This window comes from Lepisosteus platostomus, chromosome 27 (assembly GCF_059453375.1).
Source record: "Lepisosteus platostomus isolate fLepPlt1 chromosome 27, fLepPlt1.hap1, whole genome shotgun sequence".
Lineage (NCBI taxonomy): Eukaryota > Metazoa > Chordata > Actinopteri > Semionotiformes > Lepisosteidae > Lepisosteus > Lepisosteus platostomus.
In genome coordinates, this window is record NC_142637.1 from 7,093,290 (window position 1) to 7,111,974 (window position 18,685).

The 18,685-nt window shown below is 46.6% G+C and overlaps 2 protein-coding genes across 5 annotated transcripts; one reads left to right on the forward strand and one right to left on the reverse strand.

Moving 5' to 3' along the window:
* The first annotated feature begins 8,419 nt into the window (after positions 1-8,419).
* On the forward strand, positions 8,420-11,067 carry nr2c2ap (nuclear receptor 2C2-associated protein). The gene is made up of 5 exons (XM_088622517.1): positions 8,420-8,507; positions 8,979-9,069; positions 9,578-9,683; positions 9,938-10,005; positions 10,906-11,067. The coding sequence occupies exons 1-5, from the start codon at positions 8,470-8,472 to the stop codon at positions 11,023-11,025; spliced, it is 423 nt and encodes a 140-aa protein (XP_088478643.1). The 5' UTR covers positions 8,420-8,469; the 3' UTR covers positions 11,026-11,067.
* A 618-nt stretch (positions 11,068-11,685) lies between these two features.
* rfxank (regulatory factor X-associated ankyrin-containing protein) lies at positions 11,686-18,667 on the reverse strand. 4 transcript variants are annotated; one of them, XM_088622510.1, is made up of 10 exons: positions 18,523-18,667; positions 16,672-16,923; positions 15,850-15,963; positions 14,530-14,595; positions 14,263-14,363; positions 13,981-14,106; positions 13,513-13,579; positions 12,886-12,966; positions 12,527-12,580; positions 11,686-12,481 (listed from the first exon to the last, which is right to left on the reverse strand). In XM_088622510.1, exons 2-9 carry the CDS (start codon positions 16,892-16,894, stop codon positions 12,528-12,530), a joined length of 831 nt encoding a protein of 276 aa, XP_088478636.1. In that variant the 5' UTR covers positions 16,895-16,923; positions 18,523-18,667; the 3' UTR covers positions 11,686-12,481; position 12,527. The 4 variants fall into 4 exon arrangements, with proteins under 4 accessions (XP_088478636.1, XP_088478635.1, XP_088478634.1 ...); XM_088622509.1 differs by having other exon boundaries at positions 16,672-16,926; XM_088622508.1 differs by having other exon boundaries at positions 16,672-16,938.
* Between the last annotated feature and the right edge of the window lie 18 nt (positions 18,668-18,685).

Below are 18,685 nucleotides of genomic sequence, written 5' to 3' on the forward strand. Positions count from 1 at the left end.
ATTCTCCAAAGCGCTTTCCCCTGTTCATAGTGGTGTGTTTTTTTTTTAAAACTATTTAGTGATGAAAGGGTTTACAAACAACACAACCAAAACAGCAGAATAAACATTTGCCTTCATGTTACATTTCTGCCACATTGTATACACAAAATGAACTATTTACACTATGCCAGCAGGTATGGAGGGCCGTACAAAAAATACAATTGTCTGATAAGAAACACAAACAATAAAAAAAGTCTACACATAGATATCATTGCATATTTTTTCATAAACTAGAATCAGGTCCCTGTAGGGAGATCAGTTGAATCCATGTTTCCCCAGTATTTGCTAAAGCTCTCTGTCTGCAATCTGAGAGAAAAAAACATAGTGGTGTGTTTTAAAGAATAATATTTGGGAAAGCTCTGTGCAGCAAAACAATCGACGTCCTCTGAAAATCTGTGCAATTTAAAAATGACACAATCTACCGAGCCGTCAACAGCCGATTTCGAAAAGGGTACACTATGGTGATAACCACAGAAAACTCGAACCTCACAGAAAACCTCACTGCCTTGAGGCCTAGGGGGGTAAAAGTAAATAAATGAATACTTGTCTTCAATTAATCTATAAAATAGATCAGGCTCAAATAGTAACAGTGATCTCAGCGAGAAAAAAAAATGCTGCAATACACAAGCACTGACATTTGAGAACTGCAGTCTCACACATGGGTTTTCGAAGCTTGGCAAACTGAATGAGATGAGTAATGTCTCTCTTGTGCTGAAACATAAAGGAAAACCTCTTTTACCCATTTTAATGCAAACAGTGTCTCTTAAAGAAGACGTATGGGACATTAAAGTTTTTATATATATATATATGAGACATAAAATACTGCATTAGATTAGAAACTTTCAAAACTCACTTAGCAAGCTTTAAAAAAGTCCTGTCCTGGCAGGGAAAGTTGAGTCACATTGGTAAGCTGCGAGGATGATCACATTCATATTCCAGCGTTATCTGCTCAGCTTCTTTCACGAGCACTAAAATATGCCAAATGTATTAAAAGCAGAAGATGTAAATGTCACTGCTCAAAAGAGCAATTTGATTGAGTTAATTAAAGAGGGACAGCTTAGCACCCAAGCACATGGGCATACGAAGGTGAGTTAAGATGGAATAAAGAAAAATGTAGGATGCATAAGAATAATTTGATAGGTTATCATGTAACGACTCAATCAGTATCGGTCACTGGAAGACAGAATTGTCCTCACCGCTGCAAAGCAGACTCGAATCAGACTGTGCTTTTCATTAGATCTGAAATCAGATGAACCCAGTTCACCAGGTCTGGTTCTTGATCATTTTAAAACACCTTGCTGACAACATCTCCTCTGTCTGATGAGCATTTCCCCCCCCAATAGTGTTCCCTCCATCTGCAACATTCCCAATTTTATTATGACTGACTATTTTTAGAACCCTGTTCGTTTCAGATCCCCGATTCCCAAGCAGCCAGTTTCATTGGAGTGAACTCACATACTCATGTCTTAAAGCCGCACGCCAGTTCCGTGAATACAGACCACCCGTAAGAGTCCCGTCAGCACCCAGATTGTCTCATCTCGTTACCCTGCAGACACACTCGGCACATCTGGAGGCTGACGGCCAGCTGGGGATCAGCTGCCAAAACATCAAGGACAAGAGTACCGGAACGCCGAGCATGCTGCTCTGATCAAAAACAAGTTGCAGATGATCTTTTTACAGAGGTGCTGCAGCGTCAATGTGCACTGTGGTGGCCTAAGCTCCCATCACAATTGAGCTCCGTCAGCAGATGATGTCTCCTTCTGTGCCGCATTCCACCATCTCCGCTGATTAAAACACACCGCGCCATCTCGGCTCACGCAGGGCGAAAGCTGCACCGCGTCCCTTCTGCGGCTCACGAACGCCCACGGACCCGCCACCGCCGTCCTGCGAGCCGGCACCCCGCTCTTCAGACAGGGAGGCGGGGTCCCTGACAGGTGCCGAATCTTCCAGAGGCTGTGCGAATCACAGCTAATGAGAATTAATTCCACTAATTGGAGGTGCAATCATTGAGGTAAACACAATTTGCCAGTTAAACTAAATGCGCCAGTTAGGGGTGTCTAGACAACAGATGAGCAGCACTAAATTGCAGGCAATCCACATGTGAGTTAGGCCCCTTGACACGCTTATGCCCCAGGATCGGAAAAGGTTCTTCCCTGAGACTGACTGATTTTCTACACTTCTGTCCATTCTGCTGTCCATGTACCTCCTTGCAAACGTATGTGCTTAAGCTAGATTGTTTCTTTCCAAGGTCACAGAATCAAAGAGTCAAAGTGCACATGCAGCTCACTGTAAACGTTTCAGGCTACACAGACCGAAACCTACTGCACATTTATGAGTTCCAACAGCTGTACTGCAGAGAACCCATGCATGAAACAAGCCCGACTCTCCCACTGCCAGCCTCACACTAGCTCCTGCACAGAGCCAGGCGCAGTCCGGTAGTCGTACCGAGCCAGAGGCCTAGACGGAGAGAGAGGCAGCCTTGACTTTTCCCTTGCTCCCGATCCGGGACTGGGAATGAGATTTCCACCGGCAAACTGCACCGACAGGCCCTCGGTCTTCTCGGCCCATTACGATGGGACGATGCGACTTGCTTAAGTGGTGGACAAGAACAAACGATAATCTGAAGTACAGGACGTTCAGCTTCCTGTAACGTCAGCCGTTTTTATTTGGCGACACAAAGATCCCAGCTCATCATGATGACAACCGGCACGGCATTTCAGGTTGACCCTCTCCCCCTGCAGCCCCAGTCTGTCTGAGATCCCTGCTATTCCCCAACCCCCTCTCCCTCCCTCCCCTGCCCACTCTCTTCCTTGCCCTGCTACAGTTCTGAAGTGAAAATCATTCGGCCCTTTCTCGGATTCTCGCCGTCACGGCCGGCTGGTGATCTAGACCCGCGGAACGCAGTGCTGACCGGGCAGACCGCGGTGCCCGCTGATTCCCGAATCCGCCGGCACTGAGGCGTGTTGGCCACCAGGCCAGCACCGGGGCGCTTCACACCAGCTGAATCCCCACCGGGGCTACAAGCATCATCTGCTGCCCACTGGGGGCCCACACACGCGCCCCTTTGGGTGAACAGCAGGCAGGACACAGGGGAAAACATTCTAGCATGAGCAACGCCACTGCCTTTGAGAGGGCTTACTGTACCCCACAGCAGCCAAATGAATTCTCCGTCAGTGTCTCTTCTTCCTTATTGACCTTGCAGAATGAGCAGCAGCAGCACCGACAGCGCTCAGTGCTCTCATAAAGCATGAGACAGTCAAAGCACATTATTAGCCCTCTACAAGCAGGCTTAAGACTGCTGCCTCCTTCTGTATTTTAGCCACATCTGGTTAGCATTTTAATTCGATTTACCGCTCCTTTTGTATTCGGTATTTTAATATGATTCGTGTTTGTTGTTGGGTTTGTTTTTTTTTGCCAGCTCTTTGGACTGATTTAACTTGTACATTTGATAGAGTCAGAAATTGATTCGCAGTGGGTCTACGAGAAAATGAAGTGCAGTTTTTATTGGGGGCGATTTACAGAGGGCCAGATTCTCTGCCAAAGCCCCAGTCACACTCACTAGGATGGCCTGTCAGGCCTTCTGTGAGCTGAATGAACAGGAAAAACCAAGAGTGAGACCGTACTGATTGAGGACACCAGGAATCGGCCCTTTCCTGTTTGCAGACCTGCAAGCTTTCTTTTACAACAGCTTTTCTCTCTCAAGTTAAAAAAAATAGTGTCGAGAGATACAGAAATAATAGAGTAAAGAAATAAGAGTTGCAGATGACAAGAGAGCATTCAGCACCATCAGCAGTCCACTGGGTTGTTAGCATCTTCATCTGAAAATCTCCCTCCAGCCATTACTCCTAAAATCCTATTGAGACCAGCGGCCCTCAGTGTAATGAAGTGGTACCTGCCTTTTAGTCCTCCTAAATGCATTTTAAAAAAAAGTACTTTACATTGCACTCTAAGCACCAAAATGTGCAGGTTCAGTATTTTGGAGCAGCCTGCTGAAGTTTGAGTAATTTAACAAATATATCAATGACAGGAATCAGCTTTTCTATTTCTCAAATCAATGAGGCTCATGTTTCTGAAACTCATCTGGAGGTAAAATGTCCCTGTTTAATTAACTCCATCAGCGTTTGGCATTTGACTTTTTGATGAATTGGAGAGGACTGAAGTGTGATGAATGTGTGTGACTCACAGCCTGTGGAATGGCACAGCCCTTTGTAGAGGGTGTTCCCAGCTTCTACAAACTCAACAAACCCTCATGAGCAGGGCATGGAAATACGACGATTTCTCCACCTTCCGGCTTTCTCTTGAACAGTAAACAAAGCAGAGTGGTTTCCTCCCCATTGCCAGTCTGCTTTCCAAACGTGCCCGGATGAATAATGAAAGGAAACGTATTCCTAACCACAAGTGCGAGCAGACGATGATTTAAATCTGTTGTCTGCAGATGTAACTGAATAAATTAACAGCAATTGTGCTTTTGTAATGAAGGCAGCCAGCCATATTGTGCAAACGTTTTGCCTCCTAATGGTTTAATTAAGAACCTCTGCCAGCCCAGAATGTAAGATGCAGTGGCTGCAAAATGGCAAAGTCAAAACTCACAAATCAAAGCTGCCTCACAGCCTCTCGGCTGGAGACAAGCGTGTTAAGAGTCACCTTTTAAAATGTTGCCATGTTCCAACCCGCTGGGATACCAAAGTTGCAAGGCTCTGCAAAACACTGTTTAAAAAGATCGATCCAGCAGGCGGTATGAAATCCGAGTGTCCCGTTATCCCTCTCAGTCCCATCCATCAGTCCTTCTTAAAAAAAAATCAGAAATGATGAGGAGTGTCGCGGAGCTGCCAGAATATGCCTGCTTTAGATAAACCTCCAGGATTTAAAGTCTGACTTTAATCTGGCAGCACCATATACAACAGGAGCTCGTGCAAACCCTGAGCTAGTGTGCCTGCCTGTCATTTAGAGAGTAAAGCCTGTTTACCACATGAAAGCATTTGGCTGCTTAGTGAGCAGACCTGGTGAATACATGCCTTTTAAACCCGGCAAATGCCTTTTATCTTATGACACGACAAAAAGAAGTAGCTTATATCAGCCCGGCGGGGTTGCAATTCATACAAGTAAATCTCCACCGCTACACAAAAACCTTCAGCGAGCAAGACCGTACATGAGTGCCTATACACAAGCCTAGTTTACAGTAAACATCTTTAAAGAAAGGTGAGCTTTGTTTGCATTTTAAAAGAATTAGGTTGGCCAGATATAGCATCAACACTATTAAAACATGGCAGACTTGGGTTATTACTTTTTTGTAAGTTTCCAGGAATTTTTCACAAACACTCGTAGTAGTGTGAAGAATAGTGGCATTAGCCAGCGGAACTGTTTGCACTATTAGGCCACCATGTGTGCTCACTCCAGAGTTCTAGGGAAAGATAGTGAAAATCCCTCCCCCCCACCTCCTGCCACCTGCATTTTCTTACTGTTTGGCCCAAATCTGGGCTGGGGAAGAGCCAAAGCCTATCCTGGCAAGCAACCAGCGCAAGGCAGGATGCATCCCGGACTTGACACCAGTCAGTCAGGTGTGAGCCTGGTCGGTACCTGACGGGAGACTCCTGGAATAAAACTGAGGCTGCTGCTGGAAGAGGTGTGAGTGGGGCGAGCAGGGGGCGCTCACCCTGCTGTCTGTGTGGGTCCTAATGCCCCAGGATAGTGACGGGGACACTATACTGTAAAAAAGCGCCTTCCTTTGGATGAGACATAAGGTCCAGACTCTCTGTGGACATGAAAAACCCCAGGGCGTTTCTCGAAAAGAGTAGGGGTGTTACCCCGGCATCCTGGCCAAATTTCCCTTTGGCCCTTACCAGTCATGTCCTCCTAATAATCCCCCTCTCTGTACTGGCTTCATCACTCTGCTCTCCTCCCCACTGAGAGCCGGTGTGTGGGGGAGTGGACTGGTGCACTATGGCTCCTGTCACACCATCCAGGTGGGGCTGCACACTGGTGGGGGTGGAGGGGATCCCCATTACCTGTAAAGTACTGTGAGTGGAGTATCCATAAAAGTGTAAGGAATTATCATCATCATTGAGCACACACACAGACACACCAGCGCCAGTTAACCTACCAGCATGTTTGTCCACTGCAGGAGAAAACCGGAGCACCCGAAGGAAACCCACACAGACACGGGGAAAACATACACATTCCAGACAGAGAGCAGCCTGGGTCCTGGACTGAACCCAGAGCATCAGGGCGGCGAGGTAGCCACGCCTAGCACTGCCCCAACTCTGCACTGCCCTGCCAAATCATACGTCACATCCATCCTCAACACCACCGTAACAACCTTTTCCATCCAGTATTTCATCTGCTGTGCAATCACAGAACCAGCCTGAAAGCCAGACGACGGCTCCTATCAATCCCTCAGTCCCCCTTTGAAGGCACTCAGAGGCTTCAGGTTCAGAGATGCACTTCACAGGCAGGGTTACTGCAGCACAGTACAAGACCAGAGGCGCTCAACATAGCACTCCTGAGCTGCGACCCCACTGACTCTCTCCTCAGGGTAAATTTTCACCTCAACCCCGCTCCACCAGGGCTATTAATTCAGACGTATTGATTACTCCCAGCCCTCCAAGCACCGCCACCAGGAATGCACCAGGGGAGGGGTGTCTGAGCCCACTGGGGGCAGGCCATGGTTTTTAGAAAGACGATGCCCCTTATCAAGGGAAACCAGTGGATGTGAACAGAGCCCTTAATACCAGAGGATACAAAAGTTCAAATCCAGAGCCGGCACAATGCTCATCCCGTTATTTGCTGCGGATATAGAGGATGCAAAAGATGACAGGTTTTGGTGGGGAAGGCACAAGAAAAAAAAGACGTTCTTACTTTGTTCTCTTGCAGCGATGTGTTCGAATCTGCAGAATCAAATGAATTTCTGCTACAGCAAAGCAATAGCAGAGCCAAGAGACGAGGCAGGAAAGGACTATAAAGCGCACAGACTGAGCCTTGTGAAGTGCTGTGCTTTATTTAATAATGAGGATTTCTGACACGTCCAAGGTGCTTTTCACTGCAAAGTACTTCACACTTTTATGCACGTTACACTTCAACCAGCACTGCAGTGCAGCCCCCACCTGGGAGACACACAGCTGACATTCTGCACCAGCAGCCCCACCTGGGAGGCACACAGCTGACATTCTGCACCAGCAGCCCCACCTGGGAGACACATAGCTGACATTCTGCACCAGCAGCCCCACCTGGGAGACACACATCTGACTATCTGCACCAGCAGCCCCACCTGGGAGACACACATCTGACTATCTGCACCAGCAGCCCCACCTGGGAGACACACATCTGACTATCTGCACCAGCAGCCCCACCTGGGAGACACACATCTGACTATCTGCACCAGCAGCCCCACCTGGGAGACACACATCTGACTATCTGCACCAGCAGCCCCACCTGGGAGACACACATCTGACTATCTGCACCAGCAGCCCCACCTGGGAGACACACATCTGACTATCTGCACCAGCAGCCCCACCTGGGAGACACACATCTGACTATCTGCACCAGCAGCCCCACCTGGGAGACACACATCTGACTATCTGCACCAGCAGCCCCACCTGGGAGACACACATCTGACTATCTGGACCAGCAGCCCCACCTGGGAGACACACATCTGACTATCTGCACCAGCAGCCCCACCTGGGAAACACACAGCGGCCACTGTGCACCAGCTGCCCCACTACACATCTTCCAGGGTGATCTTTAAGAGGCTTGGCCTGTGCAAGCCTGGAGAGGAATTATTCCAGGACACAGGAATTTCAAGTTACCTTATCAAACCTGAAACGTTTTTACACGTTACCCAAACAATAAGTACTGTAGCCTGAGCTATGAAAAACAGACCAGTCCCAGCGCCAAGGGACTAAGAAAAACAGGTGAGCTTTTCCTCAAACCTTCTACACTAGCAATAAGAGCAATCACGCCAGCGCCATTCAAATACACGGGAACACTACTGCTTATCTAAGGTCTACAAAACATAAACCCAGATAAACAGAGGAAGATGTCTGCTGAAGGAATTATCTTACGCGAACTTTAATTCATTTGAGCTTTTTTACCTCCTGTAATAAATACCACTGAAGATTAAAGCATCAACCAAAGTACTCCACTGCCATCTAGAGGAATATAGGCGAACAATGTCGATTCGTGTTGAACGTAAAAAAATAAAGTTTTGTTTTTCACATTTCATCTAAAAATAACTCACATTTGCAGCTCGTCTTCATTTTCACGATTCTCCTTTTTTATTGCTGATGCGACACCATTCACGTCAATAATTTTTATTCTTCGTCCTCATTGTCGGACAACAGCCTTCTGCACAGCTTGCCAAAACTGTCGTAAAACCCTCGTGGCTTCGGTCATTCTGAAATACGGCAAGAAGCCCAAAGAGTCGGAAATGAAAACATGGCGGCTTCATTGATCTGCAGCGAGACAGTAAGCAGGTTGGAATAACCAATTAATGTTAAACTGGAGTGTACAAACAATTGTCTGAAAAATAAAGTATTGTTTTTATGATGAACTTTATGTTGAAATTATTAAAAGTGATTTTTCAGGACTTTGTATCATAAACGTGTGTTTCTAACCGGATGAACACGTTCAGAAACAACGATATTAAATCTTTTAAAGTTAATGTACAACGTGAAAACGTATTCTGTTTCGGAATTGTCACTGCTGTGTATGTTATCACCTTTTTTTTTTATTCAAGACATCAGTTAGTTCCTGGATTGGAGCAGTGTGTTGTAACTTAATTGTCAAATGCGTGACACCTGAAAAGCAATCTGACTGTGGCAGTGTGTGCTGTGCTTCTCGCCACTGCGAGTGATAGATGTCCGATTTGCTGGAGAAAGTTTTAAAGCGGTAACATAAGGCGAATTGCACTGTTCATTGCTGCGTGACTGTGTTTTTATATATAGGGTGAGCTCTGTTCTGAACAGAGACGTCAAGCAGTTTGGAAAGAAGTACATGTTCGATTCCGACGAGGAAACGTGCTGGAACTCGGATCAGGTAAAATTAAATGAATATCTCCATCCATTTTCTAACCACTTCAACAGGAGCGCTGGAGCCCATCTAGTCAAGACAGGATATCCCCTGGAGGGGATGCCAGTCCATCGCAGGGCACACACACACACGTTTGCACTGGTGCCAATTTTCCCAGAAGACAGTTTACCTGCTAGTATGCCTTTGGACTATGGGAGAAAACACCCGGAGGAAACAGGGATGTGAACAGGGAGAACATGCAAACTCCACACAGACAGCACCCCGGATCCAGAATTGAACCCCGGGCCCCAGAGCTGTTAGGCAGCAGTGCTCACCACTGCACCACCTTGCTGTCCTTAATGAATATTTATTTTACTTTTCTGTCACCGAATGTCTGCATAAAGATTAGTGCTTGTTTGCCGTTTTCACTTATTACTTTGTCTAATTGTCTAATTACAAGCAGTAAGGAAAATCGAGCAACAATGCGGTTCCGTTCAAGTCTGCCTCCCTCTGTCGCTGTTATGTTTGGCTCTAGGGCTCCCCCCAGTGGGTGTTATTGGACTTCCCGCAGGCCGTGAGGGTCTCGGAGCTGCAGGTGCAGTTTCAAGGCGGATTTGCAGGGAAAACGTGCAGAGTGGAAGGTATCGATCTCGCACGCCTACCGAGACTTCTTTGATGAGCATTTCTCAAGTTTTGTTTTCTGAAATCACTGCAGTAGTTTTTGCAGCGCTTAAAGTGATCTGTAAAAATCGGCAGTTGATCACCCAGTGAAGCAGGCGGGTGTCTACATTCTATCGTTTGAGGCATGAACAGTGTCATAAAAGCCATGCATTCTAACACACTGCATATCATCACCACCCTGTGAGTTTTAATATTGCCATTTTCTTCCTTCCAGGCTGCCTGAAAGATGGAGATTCTGAGAAGCTGACAGATTTTTACCCAGAGGACAACAACTCACTACAGATATCCTTCGTAGCGTTGCTGGGAACAGCTGGCTTGCATTCTCTTCATGACGAGGATGTTTTATCTGGCTGTGCTTTAGTGTGTGGGTAGAAAGAAGGTCTGTGGAACAGGCGTGGGAGAAGGCGCACATTTAGAAGAACAAACTGCATGTCCAGGTGCATCACTGTACAAAGCCTTGCATTTTCTTAGACTCAGTCCAGGGTTACAATATAGAAATGTTATGACCACTAGCGTTTTGCACTAGAATTCTGGCTGTTTTTAATACAGCTTGGTTTGGGTGAAAAGAAACCGAGCTTTCACAAAGTATCTTTAATGTGCAAAGATCAGAATCTTCTCCAGTCCACTATCAGTGCAGAAGTCCAAGGCAGCAATTCTAACGACTGCTCCACTCTGCCTCCCTTAATAAATATTTGGTATTTTATTTTTTGTCACTGAATATATACATAAAGAGTCCTGCTTGTGTGCTGCTTTTGTTAGCTAGTTTGGTTCACCTTCAGTCAAATCACAAGCAGTAAGGAAGAAGAAACCGCTTGTCCAGGTACGCCACTGTACGAAACGATGCATTTTCTTAGACTCAATCCGAGCCAAAACCTCCTCTAGTGTTAGGCACTGCAATTCTGGCTGTTTTTAATACAGCTTAGTTTGGGGAGAGGAAACCGAGCTTTCACACAGTATATTTAATGTGCAAAGATCAGAATCTTCTCTGTCACCACACTGGGACGCTGGCTTGAATATTCTGGTCCTCTAACAGTGCAAACCTCCCATTCCAGGACTGGCCAGGCCTGGACATGTGTCCACCCTTGTGTCCTGTTTATCCCCCCTCCCCTCCAACCCCAAACGGTCCTGGAAAAAACCCTCTCCAGCGTGGCTTTCCTGTCCTTTCCTTGACTCCACACCCACAGTTTTCCCATCCGGGGAGCCCCCCCCACGCACAGGCTAAAAATAGTGTTTGAGAACAGCACGGACTTCTTCGGGAGAGTGGTGGTGTATGCGCTGGACGTCCTGGGAGAGCGAGCCTGATGGGTTTTGTTGCTGTGGGAGAAAGAGGGGCGCGTCTGCAAAGAGGAAGAGGGGGGTGAAACATCGGTCCACAGGGGGGGAAAAAAACACAGGCCGTCTCAGCCACACAGACCTGTTGCAAAGACGTGTTACAAGCTGGAGCCCGAGAGGGCAATCCTGATCTATGCAGAAAAACTTGTGCAACGAAACAGCCTAGCAACAATGGAAGGGGTGCCTAATATATATCTGCATTTAATACCAAAGATAATGTTTCTCTTTCTGGTTAATTTGTGGCACCTATGGATCATTTTTAATGCAGACTACCTGACATATGGCACTGTAGCCTAGGCTCTGCGCCTGTGGCTGTAAGGTTGCCAGTTCAAATCCCACGGCTGTTAGAAGAGTCCCACTCCGTTGGGCCCCTGAGCAAGGCCCTTCACCCCAACAGCTCCAGGGGCGCTGTACAATGGCACTGTCTCCCTGTCTGTGTCTCTCATGGAGAGCAAGCTGGGGTCTGCGAAAAGACAAATTCCTACTGCAAGAAATTGTATAGGGCCAATAAAGTGATCTTATCTTATATGGGTTCTGGACAATGCATAGACCCACATCTGTGGAAATTGTTTGTACCTTTATTTCCTCTCAATCTAAGAATTAAGAAAGCAGGTGACAAAATAAATGTCATTTTTTTTCCTCAATAAACATTCTTTTATTGAGTGATGAAGAGAGTTTTTCAGTATTTTGTGCCAGAATTGTCTAGGTGCATTTAAAGACAATGAGCAGTGTGGAGAATGATGAATGCTATTGCTCGCTTTGAAACGAGGAGAGAAACTGCAGTCTGGTTTGGGGTTATTTTTTTCCCCAAACATTTTAATCTCTTGGTTAATGGAAAGAACTTTAACACCATATTCAGTTCATTTCTGATATAGGGACAGAAATAATTTAGCAACTCCTCATTTTTCCAGACTCCCCATTTTTAAAATCCCATTTGCCAATCCTTAGCCTAAGATACTGTGTATTTGAGCATTGCGCTGTTCCTTGTTTGTTTTTTTCTCTTTTGCCGAGCAAATCTGTGTCTGTAGTCTGGAGCTTTACTTCATGTGTTGCTGATCTCAAAATCCCGGATGTGTGAAACTTCTATGCTTTTTTGTCTGAATGTGTGTGACTCTCCAAAACAACACGGCTCTGGACTTCGATTCACATTGGAAAGGGTGTACCCCAGCCACCCACACGCTGCCGTTTTTCAGAAAACGAAATCAATAAAAAAAATAGTGCAATCTTTGATGTTTTCAGCAAAATGCATCATTCAAGGCCAGGTTTGCTTGCAGCCAGGAAGTGATAAGGTGCTTAAGGAAATGTCTCGGCTCGGGTGCCTTCCCTGGAGTTCTTCGCTAGGCCGGTACCTCCTGGTGCAGTCTGCCAGCAGACAGCAGTGCTTGACTCAGCATCGTCATGGGAGAGCGTCTGACCCGGACTGGCCCTATGCCCAGTGGCTGCGTCCACCCACAGCCAGGCCCGACTTGGCCTCACTCTTTCTTCTTCAGCAGCTGCAGAATGTGGGCCTCGATCACCTGTTGGACTGAAAGGGGAAAACACATCTGATAGAATCTCTCTCTGCCAGGTGCTGCAATGTGTTTTCTCGAAAGGCGTCGGAGCAGGGAGCTGTGTCAGCATGCCTAGGCTGCAAAGGAACAGATAAAAATGTATTCCATGGAAGTAAGACAAGAAAGGAGCCACAACATTTAAGCAGCGGAGCCTTTCCCTTTGCTTTCAGCAAGGAATAAACCTTAATCTGTTCTTCTGCAGTGTATTTTCTTGAGTGCTTTTGTCAGCAGGCAAAAGGGGGGAAATTTGGGGTGTTTTCATGCTGATGGTGGATCTCACCCTTTTTGTGTCCAAGAGCAACAGCCAGATCCATAGGGCTGTACCCCGAATCGGCCTCCACCGTCAGGTCTGCACCCCAACCTGGAGGAGAGAACCAGCCAGAGAGCCTTGTTAATATATACCATACAAGGACTACATACCCCCTTTGGAGCCAGCCCTGGCTAGCTCGTGGTTTGTGTCCGGGCTAGATTAATTTAATGTCCGTCACCCTGTATTGATGGGTGAAGCATGTACATTTCTGGCTTTCAAAATATATGCTCCTCAAAACATAGACTATGTTTCCTGCCAAGTCTTTTAAAAAGAAAAGTAAAATGGTAAGCGATTTCTCCCTGTTCCTGTCTGGGCCATAACATCAGTGTCCTGTATGAACTTTCTCAAAATGTCAAAGCAAGACTAGCTCTGGAATAGACCGGCACAGAAATGTTTGTTTTGTACAACTTATCAAACTTCTAAAACACCGTATGCCTTTGAACAATATTTGCATTGTTCCTGGTTGCATTCCCAAGGATGGTTGTTTTTTGACTACCTATCCAGCACCCTCCCACTGTGGCAGACCGATAAAAGATTGGAGATTTGCAACTGATATTTATTAGCTTTACCTTTAACCCCTCTGGTTGTACTACTCACCCAGGAGAGCTTCGACACACTTTATGTGGTTCCCTCGAACTGCATAGAGCAGAGGAGTTCCTCCGTTCTGAGGAATGAGAGCAGGTGAAAAAACCTGGATTAGGTGCTGTGCTCAAGGAGGTGGTTTAATCTGTGCAAAGCACAAGAGAGCTGTATTGTGGCACTGTCAGACCATGTATATTACAAATCCAGAACGCCGATCTGTTCTCTCTTTAGTAAGTGATCCAGTTTTATCTCATCATACTGTCCTGATCTTTTACGTGCCCCTGTAGTTTGGGGTGCTTGGTCTGCATGGACTTATCACAGCATACAAAGTGAACGGCAGAGCTCTGCTGGTCTTGCATTGTCAGGGGTTTTGAAATTCTTATTTCCGGGAGATGACCCTTCTGCACGGATCACCTGCTACAGTATCATCGTCTGCACCGTCCACCCAGGACAGTGCGGTACTGTCTGGGCCCTCCCCCATACCCAGTCGTAAGTGTTGATGTCCACGCCCCTCTTCAGGAGGATGTTGACGATGTCGGTGTAGCCTCCAGAGCTGGCCAGAGACAGGGCACTCTCCCTCTCCCGGGCTAGCCGGTGGGGATCTGCTCCCTGCAAGCACAGGCACAATCAGGCCTTGGCAACAGGCATTGCCACTAAGGCCTTCGATAATGCAGAGCTCGGAGAGCCAATGTCCAGGTGAGGTCTTCTGGAATGAGGAAACTGGACGGGCCGGCCTGTCCAAGCTGGGCCCCAAGGGAGACTGACCTTTTCCAGGAGGAGGTTCACCACCGCAACCTCGCCGAAGGCTGCCGCCCACATGAGAGGCGTGAAGCCACGCTCGTCCGGCTTGTTGATCAAGAAACTGTCTGCAAAAGACACGAAGGTATTCCGTGTAATTATGAAATGTTGCACCGCTCTGTTCCTTCCAGAAACCCCCCAGAGCAACATTTTTTTTTTGTAAATTTGGCAGCGCGCTCAATGAGCCGTGCTTCACGGAACGAGGCCGTCGGTCCCGGCGGAAGGCGCGCTCACCTTTACTCAGGTGCTCCGTCAGCTGCACGATCTCCCCCTGCGCGGCCAGCTGCTGGACCGACAGCGCTGCAGGAGACAAGGGAGACAACAGGCCTCAGACGTCCGCCCCCCCCCCGCGCTCTGAAACCGCGGTGTCGGGTTCGACTGCTTGGAGGTGGCAAGTTCGCCGTCCTGTACAACTCCGAGCACCGCCCGTGGACGTCGGACAAAAACCTTGCGCAGATTCCGCACGCTGGTCGAGTTAAGAACGGCGACACAGGGAAGGCTTCGACCCATCTAAGCTACGTAGTGAAAAGCTAAATGCTCCAATAATCACATCCAGCTGTTTCTTGAACGCAGCCAGGGAAACGGCTCCAACTACACGCCTGGGTTGCTCTTTCCTTGCTCACATTTTAAAGTAAGGATGCACGGATTAATACCAGGAGCACGATAAATGCTCCGTTAAAGCACGTTAAAATAAAACGTGTATATAAAGCATTTGTAATGATTGCGTAGTGCTTATTTATCTCTCTATAACGTAAGGGTTATAATTGTCATCTTCCAGCAAGACCCGGTTCAATAGTACGAAGCTCTACAGTAATATCAGGCTGTGATGGTGAAAGACTTTCCCCCTTAATGGCACGCCAGGCTGCCCTACAGTAGCAGAAAAAACAGAAGCGGCTCGCAGGCGGCCGTCAAGAGGACATGCGCTCTAACAATAAATGTTAAATAGTTGTCCAAAAGAAGAAAAGCAAAAGTTTTAGTAGCTATTAAGTACTATAGAGATGTATAAGGAGATGTAAAAATATTCGCCACAAGAAAAGTCATTTCAGCCTCTTTTATTAAGGTCGTGTTGTGTCGTAACGCAGGGGGCTGCGTACCGTCAGAAAAAACCTCATATAGATAAAATGCAGAAATGCAGGCATATCGTGTACATTCAGTGTTGTAAAAGCTGTTTTTATGTTGTTTATGAATAAATTAACCAGTAGATAACATAACTGACCTCTTAATTGCCTAGAAACTAAACGGAGAGCTAGCCGACCTTTCAGTAGAACATTGTCACTAATGTCAGCGCTAAAGCCAACCTTCTCACGATAGCGTCCGATGTGCTTTAAAGTCATTTACTCCGCTTTAGTCTGTTTTACTATGGTATTCCATTTTTGAAAGGAGGACCTATTGTGTTGCTCTTTAGGCCTCTATGTGTGTTTATTATCGTTCTCTATAGACATTTTTCTCAAGGGGCAAAGACGTGGTTCTTGGTTTTATTGCATCCTGAATTCACCTTTGCTTACATGGTCAGTGGGATGTGTTATGGCTGCTGTGGTGTCCGGCTGTACTCACTGTCCAGGGTGGCCGGTCGGGCGGTGACCTCGTTTCCACGCTGGCGGTTGGTGAGTGTGGTCGAGTGTCTGAACTGGCCCTCTTCACTTCTGCTCTCTGAGATGCCATCCACACCTGGGGAAACAAAAAAAACAAAAAAAAACCCAGTTGACAGCACAACTTGAACTGGGACCCTCCTGTGATTGTCATTTATTCATGAAGCAGGCAATAAGTGAGCAGGCGCCTTAATCCAAGGCAGCTTCCGTAAGATATCCACACCCTGTGCAACACAGCATCACAATTTCGCAAGTAGCCTCAAATGGGTGTGTGAAACAACAGAGCTTATTCTGCTTCATCAGTTAATAGAAAAAGTAATATAGTGCAATACCAAGGTAGAGGACTAGAAACACTACAAACCGCTGGTTCAAAACCAGAGGTCGGGTGACTCTTGGTGTCCCCCATGAAATAAGGGAAACTTTTCACCCAAAAGAGTGTAACATGAGCACACTCACTCAGAGGAACATCTCTGGCAGCACATCAGAGAGATATATTCTATCTGCTACATTCTGATAGAAGATACCTTCTTCTTCGGGCTCACACCTGAAGAAGGCTTCACAGCCGAAACTTTTCAGCAGGGAATAAACCTCTTACTTATTCCTTTGCAGACTATGCATGCTGACACAGCTCCCCACCTACACTAGATACATGCCCAGCTTTAAAGATGCAGTGATCTTTACTGAGGGGGGGGGGGGGCTCTGTCAAAGGTGTCTGGGAGAGAGACAGGGGTTTGCAGAGAAGGCCTGCAGCGCGTGATTGTAATGTCGATTCTACCAGCACACGCACCATTGCGCAGTTCACTGTTCAAGCTCAAGTCGAGGCCGAGTTCTGATTGGCTGACGGGGAACAGGTGGATGACCACAGTGTCTCCCATGGGGTCGGAGGGGTCCTCCGGGTGGGGCCTTGTCTCCTCCGGAGCGACATCGTGGGCGTCCCGGCTTGCAGACTCTGGAGTGGGGGGATCTCGGGGCTCTCCGCTGCCCCCCTCGCCTCCTCTCCTGGTGTCCATGGGCCCTGCAGGGCGAGGCTGAAGCCCACCTGCTGAGATGTCCTCTGCAGTCAGGCACGTCAGGCAGAACCGAGCTCGCTCACGTCTGGAGCAGGGCTCTCTGACACCTATTCTCAAGAGCCACTAACCTGCAGAAATCCCTGAACACCCAGACATATTTAACTGTGATCACTTCAGTGTTTTATTTTCATAGTATTTATTAGTATTTTAATAGAGATCATCAGAACCCAAACACTGAGAATCCCCTTCAGCCCTGTTGGACCAGAGTTCCATTAAGTGAACAAATTACTGGTTTAATTCACAGTGCTTTACCCACCCCTCCATGTTTCCCTGCACTGGGTAGCTGGAGCCTATCCCAGCAAGCAATGGGGCAAGTACATCCTGGGCAGCACGCCAATGTTTCACAAGCTTGACACACACCCACACCAGGGCCAATTTTCCCAGGAGCCAGTTAAACCACCTTTGGATTGTCTTAAACCACAGTCTTTGGATTGCGATAGGAAAGTGAAGAACATGCAAACTCCACACAGACAGCGCCCCAGGCGTGGGATTGAACCCAGGACCCCAACTGTGCAAGGTAGCACTGCTAAGCACCGCGCCATGCGGCCCCATCAGTAATTTCGAGGGCTTTCTCATCTTTCATATAAACAGGCGATTCAGGGAGACCTGTACGACAAACTGGACCGGGATCTTCCAGAATAACAACTGGAGATCCCTGGCATGGAGAAACATTAAAACCACACAGTATGTATGAAGGGATCTATCCATCTACTTTCTAATCTATTCTTTCCATTCAGGCACCAAGATTATTACAGTACAAGCAATTTGCTCTCATAATGGAAACCCCCACTCTCATATAAAATTGTGATGCTCTCCAACAGACCTATGTGGATCTTAACCTGGGCCTGCAAAGGAGAGACCACAAACTTACTCATGTGTATATTTTGTGTTATGTGGACCAGTGGGGTTTCTACATACCCAGTTGTATAGAATTGATAATTACAGGGTTCTTTAAATAGCAATGAATAGGAAATAATTAATTATAAGAAAATCGCTATGAAATTCTGATAAATGTCTATGGTTATTTGTCTTTGAGGAGCTGCACAGTGAACTTCAGGGACAGTTTGCCTGTAGAAATGTTACAGAATAAAGCCGATAAGTTTCAAGAGGCTGGCAGTGATACTGTTTGTTTAAAGCTGGAAACCTTTTATGTTAAATAAGTGGGGTGGATAAATCACATTTTCCAAATTGTAATTCTAAAGTATACACCGTGTGTATGATTTTTTTAATCTAAAAATCGCGAATTTTAAGTCAATAAAGAAAAAGGAAAATATATTTTATAATATCATCAATAGCCATATCGGTTCCGGACAAGCGGCTGATGTTGCAATAGCGAAAAAAGAAAATGATTAACGGGAGACATTGGTAATTTTTTTTTAACTAAACAAAAAAAGAAACATCGTTCTGCCCAACAAGTAATGCAAAGATTCTAAATATCTGATAATGGTTCTGTAGCAGGCAATAAAATAATTCTGACCCCGGTTTAAATGATCCCACATGTGTACAGACAATATATGTATTGCTCGCAAGGGATGGCGCAAAGCAGGAGAAAGCTTTGAAACTTCTACCTCTTTTTGTGAGATTCTTGAAATCTGAAATGCGTTTCACCGCTGCCACTTCATGTATCGTTTTATTCTCCACATTTATAACTTCCTGATCAAGGCATATCAAAAGCGAAAGTTACCGTTGATTTACGCAGTCCCATGATGCAATTGAGATGCTTTTGTTTAT